This window comes from Gnatocerus cornutus, chromosome 3 (assembly GCF_029298725.1).
Source record: "Gnatocerus cornutus isolate USDA-ARS CGAHR chromosome 3, icGnaCorn1.1, whole genome shotgun sequence".
Classification (NCBI taxonomy): Eukaryota; Metazoa; Arthropoda; class Insecta; order Coleoptera; family Tenebrionidae; genus Gnatocerus; species Gnatocerus cornutus.
Genome location: NC_142235.1, coordinates 14,418,867 through 14,439,577, shown reverse-complemented (window position 1 = coordinate 14,439,577; position 20,711 = coordinate 14,418,867). Strand labels below are relative to the sequence as shown.

General features: G+C 34.6%; 4 protein-coding genes, 1 non-coding gene and 1 pseudogene across 5 annotated transcripts; 3 read left to right on the top strand and 3 right to left on the bottom strand.

Annotated features, from left to right (window-relative positions):
• The first annotated feature begins 88 nt into the window (after positions 1–88).
• Positions 89–3,654, top strand: LOC148177295 (solute carrier family 35 member F6-like). The gene is made up of 5 exons (XM_088031735.1): positions 89–282; positions 329–476; positions 2,516–3,110; positions 3,159–3,313; positions 3,363–3,654. The coding sequence occupies exons 1-5, from the start codon at positions 206–208 to the stop codon at positions 3,540–3,542; spliced, it is 1,155 nt and encodes a 384-aa protein (XP_087887861.1). The 5' UTR covers positions 89–205; the 3' UTR covers positions 3,543–3,654.
• A 925-nt stretch (positions 3,655–4,579) lies between these two features.
• On the top strand, positions 4,580–7,561 carry LOC148177294 (solute carrier family 35 member F6-like; annotated as a pseudogene).
• A 1,941-nt stretch (positions 7,562–9,502) lies between these two features.
• On the top strand, positions 9,503–12,353 carry LOC148177293 (solute carrier family 35 member F6-like). Its single transcript, XM_088033295.1, has 5 exons — positions 9,503–9,579; positions 9,627–9,774; positions 11,356–11,950; positions 11,993–12,147; positions 12,198–12,353. The coding sequence occupies exons 1-5, from the start codon at positions 9,503–9,505 to the stop codon at positions 12,351–12,353; spliced, it is 1,131 nt and encodes a 376-aa protein (XP_087889421.1).
• Positions 12,354–12,396: 43 nt separating this feature from the next.
• On the bottom strand, positions 12,397–16,005 carry Miox (Myo-inositol oxygenase). The gene is made up of 5 exons (XM_088032093.1): positions 15,903–16,005; positions 15,668–15,842; positions 14,952–15,297; positions 12,618–12,851; positions 12,397–12,567 (listed from the first exon to the last, which is right to left on the bottom strand). Exons 1-5 carry the CDS (start codon positions 15,915–15,917, stop codon positions 12,459–12,461), a joined length of 879 nt encoding a protein of 292 aa, XP_087888219.1. The 5' UTR covers positions 15,918–16,005; the 3' UTR covers positions 12,397–12,458.
• On the bottom strand, positions 15,320–15,391 carry TRNAP-UGG (transfer RNA proline (anticodon UGG)). Its single transcript has one exon. It is a non-coding gene; the product is annotated as a tRNA-Pro (tRNA).
• Positions 16,006–19,144: 3,139 nt separating the features above from the next.
• On the bottom strand, positions 19,145–19,935 carry LOC148177290 (uncharacterized). Its single transcript, XM_088032830.1, has 3 exons — positions 19,722–19,935; positions 19,489–19,617; positions 19,145–19,436 (listed from the first exon to the last, which is right to left on the bottom strand). The coding sequence occupies exons 1-3, from the start codon at positions 19,846–19,848 to the stop codon at positions 19,348–19,350; spliced, it is 345 nt and encodes a 114-aa protein (XP_087888956.1). The 5' UTR covers positions 19,849–19,935; the 3' UTR covers positions 19,145–19,347.
• Positions 19,936–20,711: the final 776 nt, after the last annotated feature.

The following is a 20,711-nucleotide window of genomic DNA, read 5'->3' as shown; positions in this document are numbered from 1 at the left end:
TATAAATGAACTTGTTCTTATCGTATACTTGACTCTTAGTTTGCTTCTCCACGTAAAATTTCCTTGATTTTTTTTCCGATTTACTTTAGTTGGCAACCCTGCTTGTCAAGTGTCATCAACCCGTTACCTTTAGCACTGACATTGATATGTTATAAATTTATAAACAAGTTTGATACTCGTCTGTGACTCCCCGTGCTGTGATAAAATGGCTTGGACCAACTACCAACTGTTTTTAGCCCTCTTGATGGTGATAACGGGCAGTATTAACACCCTCAGCACAAAGTAAGTGAGGTTAAGTTTTTTTGTTTTTGTAATTGTGATGTTGTAGATGGGCGGATGGTCTCGATGCTGAGGGCAAAAATGGGGACGTTCATCTGTTTAATCATCCGTTTTTTCAAGCTTCTTGCATGTTTATCGGGGAAATGATGTGTCTTCTCATGTTTAAGATTACATACAAAGTCTACAGTATGAAGGCGGTAAGTTTCATCAATTAACATTGCAGTAGAGGCCCTTGGAATTTGACTTTTGTTGGTAACATTGTTAAGCTTGACATTGTTGACAAATACAGGGCTACCACCATTTACAAAAACGCCGGTCTTTGTTGTTAGAAAGGAACCCAGGCACAGCCAACTCTATAATGTTTTAAAGTTCCGCAAAACATGTAAATAATATGCCAAGTCGCTGATTCATATTTCAGTCTCATTTATTATTCATTTTCTTGCAGAGTAGCAAAAATATGATATTCCGTTGTTGTTCTATTTTTTGCTGTTGTCGCTACATTATGACGTGTTTCCGTTTGTATTATCGGGACATGAGTCGTTTAGATAATCTTTATTAATAATAAATTCTAACTTGGAAAGATTTGAATTTATGTTCTTTTGTGATGAATTTGCTTTTTTGTCCATGACCCGCTTGATAATCAGCTATTCAGAGGGGGATTAAGGTGGGTTGAGGTCCGGGGCGCTTGGGAAAATATTGGGGCGTTTTTCAGATATTTTAGATTTGTTCAAATTTTTACGATTCTTTCCGGATTTTTTAGATTTTTCCAAACTACGCAAATTAATTAATATTGAATTTTCCTTAATTCCTGTTTTTTGTTTAATATTTTTGCATTAATAGTACAAAGTGTTTATTAATGTTTCTAGCATCAAAGGTGGCTCTGGAATTCCTGTCATGCACTATTTTGCCGCTTTGTTTTCATAGTGAATATAACTATCTTGAAATTTTTTTATGATGTAACTTACGTCAATGACGCTTCAGTTACGATTTTGTGTCCAAGTTTTTCATTTTCAGGTTTTAAACCACAACTAACACAGTTTATTTCTCAAAGCTTACTTTACTCCATGTTTGAGGTTAACTGCAAATGTCAGTTGAAAAATTGAAACTCACATTTGTAATGAGCGGCAAATTTCTATATCATTTCATAGCCACCCTTGATGCTAGAAACATTTATAAACACCTTGTATATTATTCTATGAGCAATTGTTGTAGTCAGTATTCATGAGGATGGCGAATAATGAGCATAATTACGAATACAATACTATACTTTTTTCACGGTCAAGAAGTGAAAAGTAACTAATAAATAATACAATACTTTGTTGCATTTTTATTAATTAAATTGTAACAAATGAACATTTTAACATAACCCTGTTTATTTTGCCATTTTTCTCAAAAAAGGCAAATGATAAAAATTCGAAATTTTGTGGACAAAAGTAAGCGGATAAGACGAAATCGAATAAATAGATTCACATTTACGTGACACTTTTGGTTATGCCGGAAGTGGCAGTCAACTTGCTTATTTTAAATAGAACACCCTATATTTTATTGCATTTTTGAATTCTATATGCAAATTGAAAATCAGTTTCTATATAGCGTGCTATACCTAAATTGTATAATTTCTGAAATATCTTGATTTAAAAAAAAAAAAAATTAAATTTAAAAATTACTATTTCCGGTCTAACCAGAAGTGTCACGAATATGGAAATATTGTCATTCGATTTGTTTTATTCGCTTATTTTTGTTTCCAAAATTTCAAATTCTCATCTTTTGTAGTTTATGAGAAAAATTTTAAAACGTATTTATACGTTTATAACATTTAAAGGGTTAAACATTTATTGTAAAATTAAAACAGTTTGTAATTCTGAGAGATGGTGTGGTGATGTCCGTCGTTAAATTCTAATTTGATCTTTATTGCATACGATACACCAAAGGTTTTCTTATTGGTTCAATCTCGTGAATTATAAAAATCCCCACTTATGATTGGCTGAAAGCCGTGAACATGGTTAAAATATAGGTAAAATTATTATTCGAAAAAGTTGAAATAATGGAAATATTATTAAAAGTGCAAAATTGGCCGCGCTCCAATGATATAATAGACTGTATTACATCACTAGTTACGTAATTCTTTCAAAAACATTCTTTACATCCGCACTATACGTATTTTGCGCATATTTCGTGAATAAAACTTTATACAAATCTCGCCCACTGCGTTAATTCTCTCGTTTTCTTCCGACAGGACGGCTCCGAGGACGTGAAGCCGCTGACCCGCGGCAACCGCAACTTCAGCCCCTGGGTGCTCCTGCCCCCAGCAATGTGTGATATGGGCGCCACCTCCATCATGTACGTCGGTCTTAACTTAACATTCGCCTCCAGTTTCCAGATGTTTAGAGGCTCCGTCATCATCTTCGTCGCCGTTCTCAGTTTTCTCTTCCTGCAGCGTATAATAAAAGTACGCGAAGGAGTTGGAATCGGATTTGTGATCGTCGGCTTGGTAACTGTGGGTCTTGCCGATGTTCTTGAGGGAGGAGGCGGCGCCCATGGCAAGAACGATATTATAACAGGAGATCTGTTGATCGTTTTGGCTCAGTGTATAACGGCGGTCCAGATGGTGTATGAAGAGAAATACGTGGCGGGGTTGGACATTCCGTCTTTGCAGGCGATCGGGTGGGAAGGAGTCTTCGGGTTTGCCGTTTTGGGGTTCTTGCAAATTCCGATGTATTTCATCAAGGTTGGCAGACCTTTTGCAGATAACCCCTCGGGGGTTTTGGAGGATGCTATTGATGCTTTTATACAAATTAGCCATAGTTGGCAGCTGGCCATGGCTCTCATGGGTGAGTAAAGCAATCCTTCAAGCTGGCATCTTTTGATGATTCTTCCAGGCACGGTCATCTCCATCGCCTTTTTCAATTTCGCGGGAATCAGCGTGACGAAAGAACTCTCGGCGACCACCAGAATGGTGTTGGACAGTGTCCGCACGCTCATCATCTGGATTGTTAGTCTTTCTTGCATGGGACAGCAGTTTCATTGGGCTCAGGTACTCTTCCCCCAGACAAATCGGCGACATTTTTGACACTTTTTTTTAGTTGTTGGGCTTCATCTTACTCATCGTCGGAATGTGCCTTTACAACAACATCACCTGCACATTCCTCTTCATCAAAATTCGGTCTCTCTGGATCAATTTACGCTACAGATCTTTAAATAGCGAAGATGGCGACATTGAGAACCGCACCGCGGATCGGCCTGATGATTCCACACCAGCCTAAACTTAACGAATAGACTTTTATGAAATTATTTTAACAAAAATGTTTGTTAATAAGGAAAACTTATTATTATTAATAGATTGGTATTTTTTAATAAAATTGTATATTTCGTTGATGTTATCACTCATTTACCCCCGATTTGTTTTTCTTTGTCGGGCCAGAGGGCGTCGATGTCGGAGATGTCCAAGTTTTTGGTGTACAGGTCGAATTGGCTGTTGGAAAAATCCAATTCTTTGATTTATTCTTCGAGTTTAGACTTAGGTACTGGAAGATGAGGACCCCAATTCTTCATTTCTTCGTCTTGTGGGGTTTCGAGGCCACAGTTAGATGGTTTTAAGTTTTCCAAAATTTGTTTTTTGAAAATCCTCATTAGTTTTCAGGACCGATTAAAATTTAGCAGGTTTTGAAAATTTGCTTATTGCCTTTGAATAAAAAAAATTTTTTTTAGCTCCAATGAAGCAATAATTTTACAATATTTTAATTTCGAGTCAAAAATATTTTAGTTTCTTGTTAAAAGACAAAATTAGTTGTTTTTTGAGTTATTCAGAATTGATTTTTTTGTGTCGAATCTTGACTTTGTAATTAAATAGCTTCAAAGAAACAGATTTTCTTTTAGTGCGTTTGTTTCTGATTTGAAATTTGCACATTTTTGGAACGACGAGTCTAAAATTTTGTTAATTTTCTAATTTGATCCTAAAAATTACACAAACAAAATTAACAAAATTAGGAAGTTACAGCTGAAGCGGGACAAATTTAAGATCGTTTATTTTCAAAACCGATGAAAATTTAGTCCATTTTGTTTGATTTTTGAAACTGCAAATTTTGAAAATTTGATTTTTAACTCCTTTGCTTAAAATTTTGGGGCAAAGATGTGGTGTTTGGTGCTAAGAGAACCAAAATTTGGTGTTTTTTGAATATCCCAAACTCAATTTTTTTGAAAATTTTGTTGTCAATTTGTCACCTTTAGCACTGACATTGACATGTCATAAATGTATAAACAAGTTTGATACTCATCTTTGACTCCCCGCGCTGTAATTAAAATGGCTTGGACTAACTACCAACTGTTTTTAGTCATCTTGATGGTAGCAACGGGCAGTTTTAACACCCTCAGCGCAAAGCAAGTGGGGTTAAATGTCTTTGGATTTGTAATCTGTGGTTTTGCAGATGGGTGGATGGTCTTAATGCCGAGGGCAAAGGTGGAAATGTTCATCTGTTTAATCATCCGTTTTTTCAATCCTCCTGCATGTTTATCGGGGAAGTGTTGTGTTTTGCTATGTTTAAGATTACATACAAAGTGTACAGTATGAAGGGGGTAAGTGTCTATTTCATCCATAAATATTATAGTAAATGAAACGAGTGGAGGACGTTGGAATTTGCGTTTTGTTGGTAACACTGTAAAAAGCTTGTCGTTGTTGGCAAATACAGGGCTGCCAACAATCGCAGAGGCTTTATTGGTAAATCGGAGTCAACTTTCGTAATGAATTAGTTAGTTGTTTTCTATACTTGGTACGTTTGTTTTTTAATTCTTTGAAAATACCATTTCGAACGATTTTTTTTTTATTTTTTAATACTTTGCAAATTTGATAACTAATAATTGTGTTATTATTTTTAGAGTATCTAGATTTTTTTTTAATTTTGTAAAAATTAAAATAATATTTTAATCACGATTAGAGTTCATATTCCGATTTTCTAGAGCCAGAATTCGAACAATGTATTTTCAAAAATTTTGAAAGAATGCAGGTAAACTATGCCTTGGTTTCTACACTATTTTATTCACGATTTTTCTTAAATACTTTAGACCTTTTTAAATTTTTACTTTTCTTTCTGGATTTTTAGATTTTTCCAAACTACGGCAATAGTTATTTGTTTTACTACGCTAGAAAATGATCTTTTGGAAATGCAAGAAAAGTATTAAAATCCGAGCATTTCTAAAACATCTTCTAGCCGTGTCAAACACGAAATTTTGTGCGCCGACAATTATTAATAATTATTTATTTTGACTTTTGGTTTGAATTTGAAACGTCATTTTTTTCCCTCATTTAGGGGAAGTTCATCAGCTGGGAAATAGGTTGGTAGCACTCCATTCAAATCAAACGATTGCAGATTAATTAAAATTCAAATGTATTTCAGCAAATTTTTGTGATATTTTTACTTAATTAGTTTACTTTTATTATTTTCGAAGGTCATTGGCTTCTAAACCGGCCCACAAATTGACACAATTGACATTTGTGCAGCGATGCCAACTTGCAAAATAAAACCAACTATTCGAAATGTCACGTTTGACTGCCTAGACATTCAAAAGGTGATTTTCTTGCCGCAAATGAGTATCACAAATCTCATGAAAAATGATGGAGGCGCACAAAAATTATTATTGAATTTTTATTAAATATTGATTTTTTTCAGTAATTTTACCTCAATTCTCAATCGATTTTTAGGTTTTCTATTTATTTTTTTACGTTTTTGTAGACTGTATTTGGATTTGGCTCAATTTTTTTATGTATTCTCTTGAATTATTTTTAGATTCTTTTGATTATTATTAAATATTAATATTATTTAATTGTCTAACGGATCGGTTTCAAGTCACTGCGTTAACCCAAATTTGCAACCGTTGCCAAGGTATGAGCAATGTGATTGACGTTGCTATGTTGCAAATGGGATTTGCAGTAACGCAAGTCACACTTGAAATCGACCCATAAATCGCTAAATTATTCGTAAATTTTTTGGATATATTATCTTTACAATCATTAGACTTTTTAAACTGTATACAACTTCTTCAGGATTTTTTTATATTCTATTTTAATACTTCTGGATCGTAAGTTGGTTTTAGTAAAAAGGTGCAAAGTTTCAGTGATGTAATAATCTGCATTACGGTACTAGTTATGTAACTTATTTTGACGACAGAAAACTTGCTAAATTGCTGTAGATCCACACTGCATTTTTGTGCAATTGTCGTGAATAAAACTTTATCCAAATCTCGTTCTTGAAACAGACATTCCTTTTATCTCTCAGCTTTTTCCGACAGGACGGCTCAGAGGACGAGAAACCGCTGACTCGCGGCAACCGCCACTTCAACCCTTGGGTGCTCCTGCTCCCAGCAATGTGCGATATGGGCGGCTCGTCCATCACGTACATCGGTCTTAACTTAACATTCGCCTCCAGTTACCAGATGCTCAGAGGCGCCGTCATCATCTTCGTCGCCATTCTTAGTTACTTTTTTCTACATCACGTATTAAAACTACGCACATTAGTTGGAATTGGATTCGTGATTGTTGGTTTGCTTACTGTTGGTCTTGCTGATGTCATCAACGGAACAGACGACAGCTATAGCCAGAACGATATGATAGCTGGAGATCTGTTGATCGCTTTCGCTCAGTGTTTGACGGCGGTCCAGATGGTGTATGAAGAGAAATACGTGGTGGAGTTGGATATCCCATCGTTGCAAGCTATAGGATGGGAAGGGATGTTCGGGTTTGCCGTTTTGGGGTTCTTACAAATTCCGTTTTATTTCATTAAGGTTGGGCGACCTTTTGCTGATAATCCGTCTGGGGTCTTGGAGGATGCCATTGACGCTTTCATACAGATTGGGCACAGCTGGCAGCTAGCCATAGGGCTCGGGGGTGAGTAGTCCAAACCATCAAGTTGACATCCTTTGACGATTTTTCCAGGCATGATTATCTCCATTGCCTTCTTCAATTTCGCCGGAACAGCGTAACGAAAGAGCTCTCAGCGACCACGAGAATGGTCCTGGACAGTGTCCGTACTCTCATCATCTGGATTATAAGTCTTTCTTTCATGGGACAGAAGTTCCAGTGGATCCAGGTACTCCTCCTCCAGGTTCAATGGCGACATTTTCAAACTTTTTTTTTAGTTGTTGGGCTTTATTTTACTCGTCATCGGAATGTGTTTGTACAACAACGTCAGCTGCTCATTTGTCGCCGTCAAAAGTCGGTCTCTATGGAACTGTTTGCGCTGCAAATCTGGAAATAACGAAGAACCGCACGGCGAATCGACCTGATGATTAAAACCATCGTAAACTTAACGAAAAGACTTGTAGAACGAAGAAATATTAACAATTTTTGTTAACAAAGAAACATAATTATATTGGTATTTTTAAATAAAATTGTCTGTTTCGTTTATTTTGCCATTCGACCAACCCCGAAATGTTTTTCTCAAAATCAGAATTGATTGTTGTATCGCACAATGTTCAGGCAATTATACAGGGTGATTTTTTAAAAACGGCAGCCGTTGTAGAATTTTTATTTATGAACCGATTTAAAAATTTTAAAAGTAAATTAAATGGTTTTTAATTTACTATAAACTGATGATTTTAAAAAATTTCTAAATGTCTTAGTATCTTTTGGACGATACTCAACTTTCTTATTTAAATTGGCGCCCATATTTTTTTTTTCATAATTTGGAAAATATTAATTTTCTTGATTCAGAAATGTGTAATATGTTCTACTTTTAACAAAAAAATATTTAAAAAAAAAAATATCAAAATTGAAAAAAAAATAAGCAATAAAAGTTAATAAACTCTAGGTGCATGGTGTCAAATAAAAGAATGCCGTTATTGTAATGTCAAAAAGCAGCAAATAACAAAAAGGATTGGCACTTTTTTTGAAATTATTAATAACAAAAGACAATAATAATTACAAATCAGAAAAAACATCTACTAAATTTAATTAAAATACTGTTGAAATCTTGTTGAAAGAAAACTTGTTCTTTTTGTTATTTGCTGCTTTTTGACATTACAATAACGATATTGTGTTATTTGACACCACGCATCTAAATTTTATTAACTTTTATTGCCTAAATTTTTTCATTTTTGATATTTTTTTTTTAATATTTTTTGTTAAAGTAGATCTAATTACACATTTCTGAATCAAGAAAATTAATATCTTCCAAATTATAAAAAAAAATGGGTGTCTATTTAAAATAAGAAAGTTGAGTATTGCCCAAAAGATACTAAGACATTTAGAAATTTTTTAAAATCATCAGTTTATAGTAAATTAAAAACTATTTAATTTGTTTTTTAATTTTTTGAAATCGGTTTATAAATAAAAATTCCACAACGCCTGCCGTTTTTTAAAAATCACCCTGTAGTACTCAAGTTACAAGCATTTAAAGTTGACCAATTTTTGCAGGTAACGTAGCAACAGAATGCTATCTAGCGATTTAAGAGCTGTGATTGGTCAACTCAAAGTTCTTGTAACTCAAAAACTGTAAAGACCTGAACATTGTGCGATACGACAATCAACTCAGATTTTGATAGAAAATTTCCCGTTAAAAGGAAGTGCGAGCGTTCTGTGACACTCTGTAGATGACGAATTTGCTGCTAGAAAAGTCAAAATTAGTTAAAATTAATTAGACCTTAGCCAAATTAGCCTACGGGAATAAATTTTAGATCTTTTGTTTCCAGGACCGATTAAAATTTAGTCAATTTTCGTTTTTGGCACTGCAGGTTTAGAAAATTTGAATTAGCACCTTTGAATAAAAATTGAAATACTTTTTTGGTCGAATTTTGACTTTGTAGTCAAATTAGCTTCACGGAAACACATTTTGGATCGTTCTATTTGAAGAATGCGTTCTTTTCAGTTTCAAAATTTACACATTTTTGGAACCACGGGTCTAAAAACTTGTGTAGTTTTTAACTTTCTTCTAAAAACTACATAAAAAAATAGCAAAAACAAAAAACCGATGAAAATTTAGCTCATTTTGTTCGATTTTTGGAACTGCACATTTTGAAAATTTAACTTTTACCATATTTTATTTTTGGGGCATAGATGTCGTATTTGGTGCTAAAAGTACAATATTTGGTGTTTATTAAATTATCCAAAATCGATTTTTTTTGAAAATTTTTTGGTCAGGTGTCATCAATCCGTCACCTTTGGCACTGACATTGACATGTTTTAAGTTTATAAACAAGTTTAATCCTCGTCTGTGACTCCCCACGCTGTGATAAAATGGCTTGGACCAACTACCAATCGTTTTTAGTCATCTTGATGATATTAACGGGCTGTATTAACACCCTCAGTGCAAAGTAAGTGAAGTTAAGTTTTTTTGTTTTTGTAATTTGTGGTGTTTTAGATGGATGGATGGTCTCGATGCTGAGGGCAAAGGTGGAAACGTCCATCTGTTTCATCATCCGTTTTTTCAAGCTTCCTGCATGTTTATCGGGGAAATGCTGTGTCTTCTTATGTTTAAGATTACCTACAAAGTGTACAGTATAAAGGCGGTAAGTAACCATTTTACTCATAAATATCGCAGTAAGTGAAACGAGTAGAAGACGAAGGAATTTGCGTTTTGTTGGTAACACTGTAAAGCTTGTTATTGATGACAAATACAGGGCTGCCAACAATCGCAGAGACTTTGTTGGAAAAAAACGCAGCTAACTCTCGATATGAATTAGTCTGTTTGAAAGTTCAGCAAATCAGCTATTTTCCACAAGATTTTTCCGATTTTTTTAGCACCATGCGTTAGCGCAAAATGTTCTTTAGGTAACAAAATTGTTTGAACGTGAAATTATTGCACAGAAATTGTTAATTTTGGCATTAAACTTTTACTCTTCAGTCCATCACATCTCGAAAAATTGAAGACATGGATTTTTTTTAACATTTTCCCGGTGATCTATGTCATTGTCCGATAATACAGTATTAGGGTGGTGCGCCACTTTCCGGACTTCCTGTATACAGTATATTCCTGTATATTTTTTTGAGATAAAATTACACAAAAATTTTAATGCATTTGCTTGTGCGCCACTGATTTAAAAGTGAACAAAAAATCGAGTTGCTGGTTGCATAGGAAACAAGTCATTCCAGGTGCGTTTTTGCCAGTGGTGTAGAAAGTACGTGGATTGGGGTTAATTTTACCTAGTCAGTTTTTGATTTAAAAATTGGTTTTTCATACTTTATGCTCCTTCTGAATTAGCGCAGAACTGTTTTGTGCAATTAAAAAACACCCTGTATAGTTCATTGTCGGACTTTCTACAACCAGAATTCAAAATATTTTGAAAAAATTAGATAAAAAACCGAGGCGCAGCCGACTACTTTATACACAATCGTGGCTAATATTTTTAAATTGAACATTTTTTAGAATTTTGAAAATTTTTGAAAATATTTGAAAGCAAACTTCGGTTAGGTCTACGAGTTCAAAATATTTTGAGAAATTTGGATTTTATGTGCCTGAGATTTTTTCAATTCACTTTAGATTCTTCTTAGATTTTCTAAATTCTTTTCAGAATGTTTAAATAGTTTTTATCTTCTCCTCAGTACTTAAGACCTTTACAATTTTCATTTTTCTAAACTGCACAAAATTATTATTGAATTTTCCCCAAATTTACTTTGGACTTTTTTCAATTTTATCTCAATTCTTTATAGAATTTTCAAGATTTTCTTTGAATTATTTTTCAGATTTTCCTAGATTGTTTTTAGATTCTTCAAAATTTTTCTCAGATGTGCTAAATTTCTTCAAATTTTCTCTCAGATTTTCCAGTTTTGTTTAAATTTTTTATATTGTCCTGAATTATTTTTATATTTTCTTGATTCTCTTTAAATCTTTTCTTTGCTTCTCTAAATTCTTCGTAAATTTTTCTTGGACTCATTTTTACTATCTTTGGACTTTTTTGAGATTCTCTTTAGATTTTATCCGACTTTATAATACTTTCTTCAGGATTTTTTTACATTTTTTTAAATAGTTTTGGATCATAAATTGTTTTAGTAAGAAAGTGCAAAGTTGTTGCATTTTTTGTGAATAAAACGTTATACAAATCTCGTCCTTGAAATAGTCATTCCGTTAATCTTCTGGCTTTTTCCGACAGGACGGCTCCGAGGACGTGAAAACGCTGACCCGCGGCAACCGCCACTTCAACCCTTGGGTGCTCTTGCCCCCGGCAATGTGCGATATGTGCGCTTCGTCCATCATGTACATCGGTCTTAACTTAACGTACGCCTCCAGTTACCAGATGCTTAGAGGCGCCGTCATCATCTTCGTCGCCGTTCTCAGTATTCTTTTCCTACATCGCGTAATTACATTACGCGAAGCATTTGGAATTGGCTTCGTGATCATCGGTTTGATTACTGTTGGTCTTGCCGATGCCCTCAAAGGAACAGGCGGCAAACATACCAAGAATGATATGATAGTTGGAGATCTGTTGATAATTTTCGCTCAGTGTTTGACGGCGACCCAGATGGTGTATGAAGAGAAATACGTGGTGAAATTGGATATTCCTTCGTTGCAAGCTGTAGGGTGGGAAGGGATGTTCGGGTTTGTCGTTTTGGGGTTGTTGCAAATCCCGTTTTATTTCATTAAGGTTGAGCGACCTTTTGCGAATAACCCGTCGGGGGTCTTGGAGGATGCCATTGACGCTTTCATACAGATTGGGCACAACTGGCAACTAGCCATGGCGCTGACGAGTGAGTAGCCTTCAAGTTGGCATCCTCTGACGATTTTTCCAGTCATGATCATCTCCATTGCCTTCTTCAATTTCGCCGGAATCAGCGTAACTAGAGAACTCTCAGCGACCACCAGAAAGGTCATGGATTCTGTGCGCACTCTCATCATCTGGATCGTAAGTCTTTGCTTCATGGGACAGAAGTTCCATTGGACCCAGGTACTCCTCCTCCAGACCCAGTGGCGACATTTTTCAAACTTCTTTTTTAGCTGTTGGGCTTCATCTTACTCATCATTGGAATGTTCCTTTATAACAACGTCTATTGCACATTTCTCTATGGCAAAATTCAGTCTCTATGGCGAAGTTTGTGCTGCAAATCTGGAAGTAGCGACGACGGCGGCACTGATGGATCCACACCAGCCTAACTCTACCAAAAAGATTCGTAGAATGAAGGAGTATTAACAAAAATTGTTGTTAATAAGAAAACAATATATTCGTATTTTATAATAAAATTGTACATTTCGTTCATTTCACCACTCGATCACCCCCGGGATGTACTTGTCAATTAGTTTTTCATAATAGGGCCAGAGGGCGTCGATGTCAGGAATGTCCGAGCTTTTGGTATACAGGTCGTATTGGCTGTTGGAAAAAATCCAATTCTTTGATTTATTCTTCGAGTTTGGACTTACTTGAAGATGAGGACCCATTTCTTCACTTCTTCTTCGTCTTGTGGGGTTGTTAAGTGTTGGTAGTTGCCGCTGGAGTGCCACGGGTAGAAGCTGTGGAAGCGGATCATCCACAGGGCTTGGATGGGTAAAGTGGTTTTGTTGTGGACGAGCACTCGGTATAAGTACTCGTCGTGACCCCAGGAAAGCATGAGCTTCTCGAGGCCACAGTTGGGCTGGTAGATTCCGAATTGAGTGCTAGAAAAGTCAAAATTGATTTTTTTTTTAGAGTTCCAAAATTTTTTTTTTTATTTTTGGAGAATTTTGACTAATCAAATTACGGGAACAAATTTTAGATTGTTTGTTTTCAGAACCAATTAAAATTTACCTCATTTTAATTTTTGGCACTGCAGGTCCCGAAAATTTGAATTAACACCTTTGATTAAAAATGTTTAGCCCCATTGTAGCAACTTTTACAATATTTTAATTTCAAGACAAAAATATATTAGTTTGGTATTTAAAGACAAAATTGCATGCTTTTTGAGTTTTCCAGAATTGACTTTTTCTTAAAAGTTCTGGTCGAATTGTGACTTTGTAATCGATTAGCTTCACGGAAACAAATTTTGAATTGTTCTATTTGACACATTTTACACATTTTTGGAACAACGAATACAAATTTTTCTAAATTTTCTAATTTGGTTCTAAAAATTACACAAACAAAATTAACAAAATTAGAAAATTACCGCTAACGCGGGACAAATTTTAGATCGTTTATTTTCAGAACCGTTGAAAATTTAGTCCATTTTCTACGATTTTGGGGATTGCAGATCTTGAAAGTTTGACTTTTAACACCTCTGCTTAAAAATTTGTAGCCTTAATCAAGCAATTTTTACAATATTTGAATTTTTGGGCATTAATGTCATCTTTGGTGCAAAAAGAAACAAAATTTGGTGTTTTTTGAATCCTTTAAAATCAATTTTTTTGATTTTGTGGTTAAATTAGTTTGAAAGTAACATTTTTTGAATCGCTTGATTTGAAGAGTGCGTTTTTGCAGTTTTTCACGTTTTTGGAAAAACAGGTTAAAAATTTTGTTCATTTTGAATTATTAGGTAAGTACCTAAAACTATGTAAAAAAAATAAAAGATTAAAACTGAAACGTTTTAAGGATCGATGAAAATTTAGCTCATTTTGTCAATTTTTTAACTGCAGATTTTCAAAAATTTTATTTTTAATATTTTGGTTTGAAAGTTTTTAACTCCAATGAAGCAACTTTTACAGTATTTTAATTTCGGGACATGGATGCTGTGTTTGGCGCTAACTGGGACAAAATTTGGAACTTTTGACTTTTCCAAAATTGACTTTTTGCAAAACAAAATCGATTTTTGAGTTTTTAGTCAAATTCGCTTAAATGAAACAAATTTTGGATTGATTTATGTAAAAATTAAATTTTGTTCAGTCATTAAATTTAGTCGTTTTTGGAACCACGAATCCAAAATGTTCTTAATCTTCTAAATTGCTGTAGTTATAATATATTATGTCATTAAGAGTAAAAATGAAGCTTTGTGTGCCGAGCCTGTTCGTGTGACAGGCGAAGCACACAAAGCCATTTTTGCTCTGAATGGCATTTACGATTTTTTTTGCAAACGATAGAAATTTGCTCTATTTTACTTTAAAAAAATTATTTTCATGCAGAATCATAGTGCAATGGAAACATTTCTATGGCTACAGTGGAGCCCCAGCATATAAAGTGCTATGTTCTGTTTAAGCATATAAGTGAAACTGACAATTGAGCTAGATAATGTGTCACTTTTATGACGTTTGAAAAAAAAAGTAAATTATATTAAATTTTGTATACACGGCAAATACATTTTGTTCAATTTTGAAAATGTTTTTGGAACTGAAAATTTTGAAAATTTGTCTTTTTGAATCACTTAATTTTTTTATTTCTGACTTAGCAAAAAACAAACGATTTCTACAAATTCGCCATTTTTAACTTTATAAATCTAAAATTTTGAAATCTAAATTAATCTGTTTAGATTTTGTAATGAAGTATCTATTTGAGAAAGTTGTAGATCATTTTTTTTATGACCAAGTTTTTTAATCTTCAAATTTTTGTAAATTTAAGACTAAAATTTTGAAAAAATGAATTTCGTCGTATAAACTCAAAAATTCGTAATTTTAGATCAATTTGGTTCTCTAGAATTTTTGGATCTAAAAAGTTTCGGACTCATCAAACTTATTTAAAGTTGGCAGCTCTGATACTTTGAGGTTAAGTAAACCTGTCATCACTCACTTTACCTGTCACTAAACGTCAATCAGAGCTACCAACTTACAAAAAAATACTGAGCTTCTCCTTACTTGTATTTCTTATTCCTCCCATCCACATTATCCACAAACGAAGTATCCCTATAAACGATATCTTCTCCCCATTGGCACCCCACAACGAACGTATCTCCTACAACAGCCCATTGTGGTTCCCCATAGAACGCCATGACTTTTCCCAGATCATGGATAAGCCCAGTTAAATGAAACCAATCCTGATCTGGATAATCCTTCCTTATCCTTTCAGCTGTCTGGAAGGCGTGCACAATATTCGGGATATCAACATCAGGATCACTCTCATCAACCAAATCGTTGAGACGAATCAAAGCATCTTTAATTGTTGATTTGAAGTGGTTGAATTTCGTCCAAGTCCTAATTTTGTCTGGAAAAAAGAAAAAAAAAGCGGGCTCAACCGGGATTTGAACCCGGGACCTCTCGCACCCAAAGCGAGAATCATACCCCTAGACCATTGAGCCTTGAACGAAAGCGATTGTGACGGCGAATAAACGCGAATTGCGCGTTCTAATTAGTAAGGAGACGGTGAAAATAACGACATGGTGGTAACCCTGTGGATTTGACAGTTTGAAGTTATGTCAACGAAAAAACATATTACCAACATGTTAAAAAAAACAGAGCCGATTAGAACGAACTGATATCCGTTTTGTTTATATTTATTTCTGGGATTTATGCAATTCTCGTAAAATTTCTGTTGCTACGACGCAGTTTGTTCGCAACAACGAAGTGAGACTTACCTTGGACAAAATCCACTGTTTGATGAGTGTGCATTTCTTTGTAAGTCCTCCTAACTCTTTCTTTAATCGGATCATTTTCGTCCACCGTGTAATCCCTGAACTGGGCGACGGGTTTTTGGGCGAACGCCGGCTCTGGCCGCATCAGTTCTGAAGGATCAATCACTTTCACAGTATCCTACGAAAACAATGGTAATTTTGATGGTCCTGGAGAAAAATGCGAAAAAAAAAAACTTACAAGAACGACGCTCATTTTGATCAGAAATATCAGCAACGAATAATAGAAAAGTACGAAATTGTCTTATTTAAATCCGAGCTTATCTCTTAATTAGGCGATAAGTGATCGATAAAAATTTGTACGAAATCCGAGAGGTCAGCGGCGGAGAGTAATGAATTGTACAACCTTTCCAACGATTATCTGTTTGTTTTGATGAAGAGTAAATTGAAATTTCAGTTATCATCGATTTAGTGTAATTAAAATGGAAAATCACAGAGGATTTTTATCGGAGATGCAATTTCGAGGTGTTAATGGGATCGTTATGTTTTGATTATTTAAATTGAAATTTAGGAAAGAAGCAATGAATTAGGCGGTTTTTGCGGAATCGCCACTATTTTGCATGAACAGGTCGTGGCATTGTGTTATCGGTATTTGTATTTGTCGCAAAATCGAGGTCATTTTAATTTCATACGGTCAAAACATTTATAATTAAAATGATGAACATTTATTAAAATTTTGACATGGGGCCTCCACGTGGAGCAAGGGCGAAAAGGGTTACCGCGGTGTCACATACTGGGAAGTTTCTAATCAATTTTTAACGCTGAATAATCAGAAATCATTTATAATAAGATTGAGGAAGGCGGTGTTGCCAAATTTGGCGGGTTTTCTTACCGTTTGCTGCGACTTTGTGAGAAAAGTGTCACCAATGTGTGAAGGACGAAATATGGAAATGTAAAAAGAAAAAGAATTCTCACATTCCTTTTGCACTTTTTTAACTGGCCAAAGTCAGGCCGGAATCTTAACAATAAAAACGCGAGAAAAACTGTTGCAAAAACCGCACTTTTCTATGTGTCGTAGTTTCGAAGATTTCAGATTTTCGAACACTAAAATAAAAATTAAAAATTTTTACCATCTGGCAACAACCCGAACTTTAACCGTTTCTAATTCGGTTATTTGTTGGCGTATATGGAAAATTAGCACAGTTTTGGATTCAGCATGAAATTCTGCGTTAAATGAGCACTACTAACTTGAGTTTGCTTCACAAATAAACGAGATATTGACCAAAATAGGTTTTTACAGGTTTTTTTTTTGGAGTCATTTTCAACAAGCTTTTTCAGGGCGAAAAGGACGTTTATCATCTTTGAGCGTAACATCAATCGAAAGAGCAGCTCGAGGTCTATCAACTGACCAAATTGCAGATCAGTAGCTCAAATAGTTTAGGAAAGGCGGTCAAAAAACTAAAAATTTTAAATGTTTTCTTGTTTGAGTCAAAAATTTCGTTTTGAAAAAAAAATATTATTAAATTTTTGAATTCTGAAAGCGGTTTCTATGCAAGAAAAACGCGAGAAAAACGGTGACAACAACCGCATTTGTTTATCTGTCGTAGTTCCGGAGATATCGAGTACTAAATTCCGGAGCTTCAAAATTTTTGCTTCTTGGCGACAACCCAAAACTTCATCTGCTTGTAATTCGGTTATTTGTTGACGTACATGGAAAATTAGCACAGTTTTGGATTTTGTTTGAATTTCTGCGTAAAGTGAGCACAGAGATCTTGTGTTTGTACAAGAAATAACCGAGATATTGACCGAATTAGGTTGTTAAAACTTTTTTTTTGGACCATTTTTACGATTTTTTTTCGGGGCGAAAATGACGTTAAATACGTTTGAATTTTACATCAATCGAAAGAGCAACTTGAGATCTCTCAACTGGCCAATTCTCAGATCGGCAGGTGCAGTAGCTATTGAGAAATCAAAAGTTCAATAAATCAAAAATTCTGAATTTTTTTCGTTTGTCATTTTTTTTTTAAATTTGTCATTAAATTTGAATATTTGAGAACGGATTCTAAGTAACAAAATGTGAGAAAAATAATAATGAATACCGCATCTTTCTATCTGTCATAGTTACGGAAATTCCGAATTTTAAAATATTTGCCCTCTGGCAACAACTCAAAACTTTAACTGCTTGAAATTCGGTTATTTCTTAGTTAACATGGAAAATTAATACAGTTATGGATTTTGAAATTCTGCGTTAAATGAGCACCAATAAGTTGAGTTTACTTTACAAATAAGTGAGATATTGACCTAATTATGGGTTTAGAGAGTTTTTTGAGGTCATTTTTAAGAGGCTGTTTTGGGGCGAAAAATGACGTTTAATGCCATTGAGTTTGACATCACAATCGAAAGAGCAGCTCGAGGTCTATCAACTGCCCAAATCTTAGAGATCGGGAGGTTAAGAAGTTTACGTGAGGCGGTTAAAAAAAAAAAACTTCTGTCGTTTTTTTTCAAAAAAATATTAACATCAAATTTGGGTATCTAAGGGCAGATTCTGAACAACGAGAGCGCGAGAAAAGTGATGGCTAAGACCAAATTTTTCTATTTGTCGTAGTTTCGGGATACCGAGCATTACAAATTCCGGAACTTTCAAATTTTTGCTCTGTCGACAATTCACAACTTCAGTCGCTTCTAATTTGGTTATTTGTTACCGTACATCATAAATTCACTCAGTTTTGGATTCTGCGTGAAATTTTGATTGAAGTGAGCACCAATAACTTGTCTTTGCTTTAGAAATAAGCAAAATATTAACAGAATTAGGTTGTTGGAGTTTTTTTGGGTGTTATTTTTACCAATTTTTTTGGGACGAAAATGTCGTTTAACACGTTTGTTTAACATTTGTACATCAATCAAGAGAGCAACTCAACATGTATCAATTTGCCAAATCTTAGATTGGCAGGTCAAATAAACAAAAATTCAAAATTTTTTGTCTATAGTGTCAATTTTTTTGCGTAAAACGCGACTATTAGATTCCCTGAAAACGGATTCTAAGCAACAACAGCACAAGAAAAGCGATGGCGAAAACCGCATCTTTCAAAGTGTTGTAGTTGCGGAGATATCGAGCACAAAAAATTTTCAAAATTTTTGCTCTCAGAAAATTAAAATTATTAATGTTCTTAATCAAAATTTTTTTGAGAGCAGATTTCAAGCAACAAAAAGATGAAGAAAAACGATGGCAAAGACGCCATTTTTCTATATGTCTTAATTTCCAAGATATCGAGCGTTAATTAAACATTTTGTAAAATTTGCTATCCGAAATTTAATCGCTTCTAATTCTTTATTTGGTGACGTACAGAAAAATTAAGACAGTTTTAAATCGACCGAAACATATTTATTTAAGTCGGAAAGTTTTGTTCGATAATATTATCTACCTACAAATCACACTTGTATATTATTTTCCAATTCAAGTGGCGGTTAAAATAAACAATCTCCTTCCGTCCAATGAGACTCTTTATTTCTACATCTTAGACTTATTAACAAGTTATCTAACTAATTAAAACAGTTCCACCTATTCTAAATTAATTCTTATTAAGGTACTGTGATTGGACCATCCTGTAGATCCACAATCCACGCAAATTGCTTATTCATAAATTATTCATTAATTTAAAGGTCCTCGTGGTATTTGACTTGCACTTTCAACTGCGATTTTTATTCGTGATTTCTCTCACAATAGAAACATCACTCGTTTTCAGTTTCTCCGGTACCACTTTTTTCTTATTGTGAACTAAAACAAACAGTCAGAATTTCTCATTATTAGTAATAACGCAAAGTAACACCTGTGACTAAAGAAATTGGCCCTTCCGGTTTCTTCGTTTTATCGTCTTTCAACGAGCTTTTAACATTGATCCCGGAACTGACTTGATAAACCGGAAGAGGGATAACAGTGGACGACACTGGCACCAAATCTGGAAGAAAAAAACGCGTTTATTATGCGCAAATCCTCGCATTTTGCGTGGGCGCGAAACTGGTTACAACGAGATTTTGCGTGGAAATTTCGGAAAATTCTCACCTGGCTCCAAAACTTTGTTTTCGTTGTACTTATATACAGTCGGGAGACCCTCCACTATACACAAGCACAAGAGGGCCAAACACACAAGTTTACTATACATAGTGGCCACGAAAAAATGGTTTTTCATGAGTGCACTTGTGGAGAAACCACCTGTACATCCACACAGACAATTCTTCTCGTTGAACTGATGCGAAAAATGTTTAAACAAACACAAGGTCGGCTTTTTTAGTGAAAGTAAATCTGTTGCAACCTACATTTGCGTTCGTTTGAAAGTCTTGGAAGAGATGGAATTGTGTTGACGGAAATGCGTGTTTTTCCGGTGGCGGAATTTATTAATTGCCATTAAGGCGTTCGGATGATTTGTTTACTTATTCTCGTCATGTTCGTGTCCCTGTCGGGCCATATAAATGATGGTGGCAGGGTATTGTGTGTCCTCTGCTCATTGGGGACCCATTTCAGGTGTGTTATTAGACCTTCTGTAATTGAAACTATGTCCTAAATTATATCGCGACGGCCGGCGCTCTTAGGAAAATTCGATGCTGGAGAAATGTTCATTTTCTGTTTTATTGTTGTATTTTTTTTGGTCGCTTCATTTCAATTTTTGGATTAAAATATTCTCGATCAATCCTTGATTTTTATTATACCGTTTGCGGCACAAAAGTAAAATGTCAAGGCAGAGAAAATAAATTGTTGCTAATTGTTATAACAACAAAATGAAGAAACGAGTGAGAATGGGAATTTTTGCGTCTATCAGTTGGTATTAGGAAAACAGAAGAATAAAGCAAGGCTATAAATAAACAGATGCAACGAAAATACAGAGATAAAATAATTAGAAAGAAAAAATGTACCGGAAAAGTGGAAAGTCATTTTTAATATAGAATGCTTTCCTGATTGCGAATTTGGAGCCCGTTTTGCTCCATCAGGTCCGGATTCATAGATCATTCAAAAAATATTTTTTGGGTTCTTCTGTACAAAAATGTATTTTTTCTA

Excerpts from the sequence above, each read along its gene's own strand:
- LOC148177295 (XM_088031735.1), top strand. The coding sequence starts at position 206 with ATGGCTTGGACCAACTACCAACTGTTTTTAGCCCTCTTGATGGTGATA. Across the intron at positions 283-328 it reads ATTAACACCCTCAGCACAAA|ATGGGCGGATGGTCTCGATG; the intron begins GTAAGTGAGGTT and ends GTGATGTTGTAG. Across the intron at positions 3,111-3,158 it reads GCTGGCCATGGCTCTCATGG|GCACGGTCATCTCCATCGCC; the intron begins GTGAGTAAAGCA and ends TGATTCTTCCAG.
- LOC148177293 (XM_088033295.1), top strand. The coding sequence starts at position 9,503 with ATGGCTTGGACCAACTACCAATCGTTTTTAGTCATCTTGATGATATTA. Across the intron at positions 9,775-11,355 it reads AAGTGTACAGTATAAAGGCG|GACGGCTCCGAGGACGTGAA; the intron begins GTAAGTAACCAT and ends TTTTTCCGACAG. Across the intron at positions 12,148-12,197 it reads AGAAGTTCCATTGGACCCAG|CTGTTGGGCTTCATCTTACT; the intron begins GTACTCCTCCTC and ends CTTCTTTTTTAG.
- Miox (XM_088032093.1), bottom strand. Across the intron at positions 15,298-15,667 it reads AACAGTGGATTTTGTCCAAG|ACAAAATTAGGACTTGGACG; the intron begins GTAAGTCTCACT and ends TCTTTTTTCCAG. Across the intron at positions 12,852-14,951 it reads GGGAGGAATAAGAAATACAA|CACTCAATTCGGAATCTACC; the intron begins GTAAGGAGAAGC and ends TGACTTTTCTAG.
- LOC148177290 (XM_088032830.1), bottom strand. The coding sequence starts at position 19,848 with ATGAAAAACCATTTTTTCGTGGCCACTATGTATAGTAAACTTGTGTGT. Across the intron at positions 19,618-19,721 it reads AAACAAAGTTTTGGAGCCAG|ATTTGGTGCCAGTGTCGTCC; the intron begins GTGAGAATTTTC and ends TTTTTCTTCCAG. Across the intron at positions 19,437-19,488 it reads GCCAATTTCTTTAGTCACAG|TTCACAATAAGAAAAAAGTG; the intron begins GTGTTACTTTGC and ends TGTTTGTTTTAG.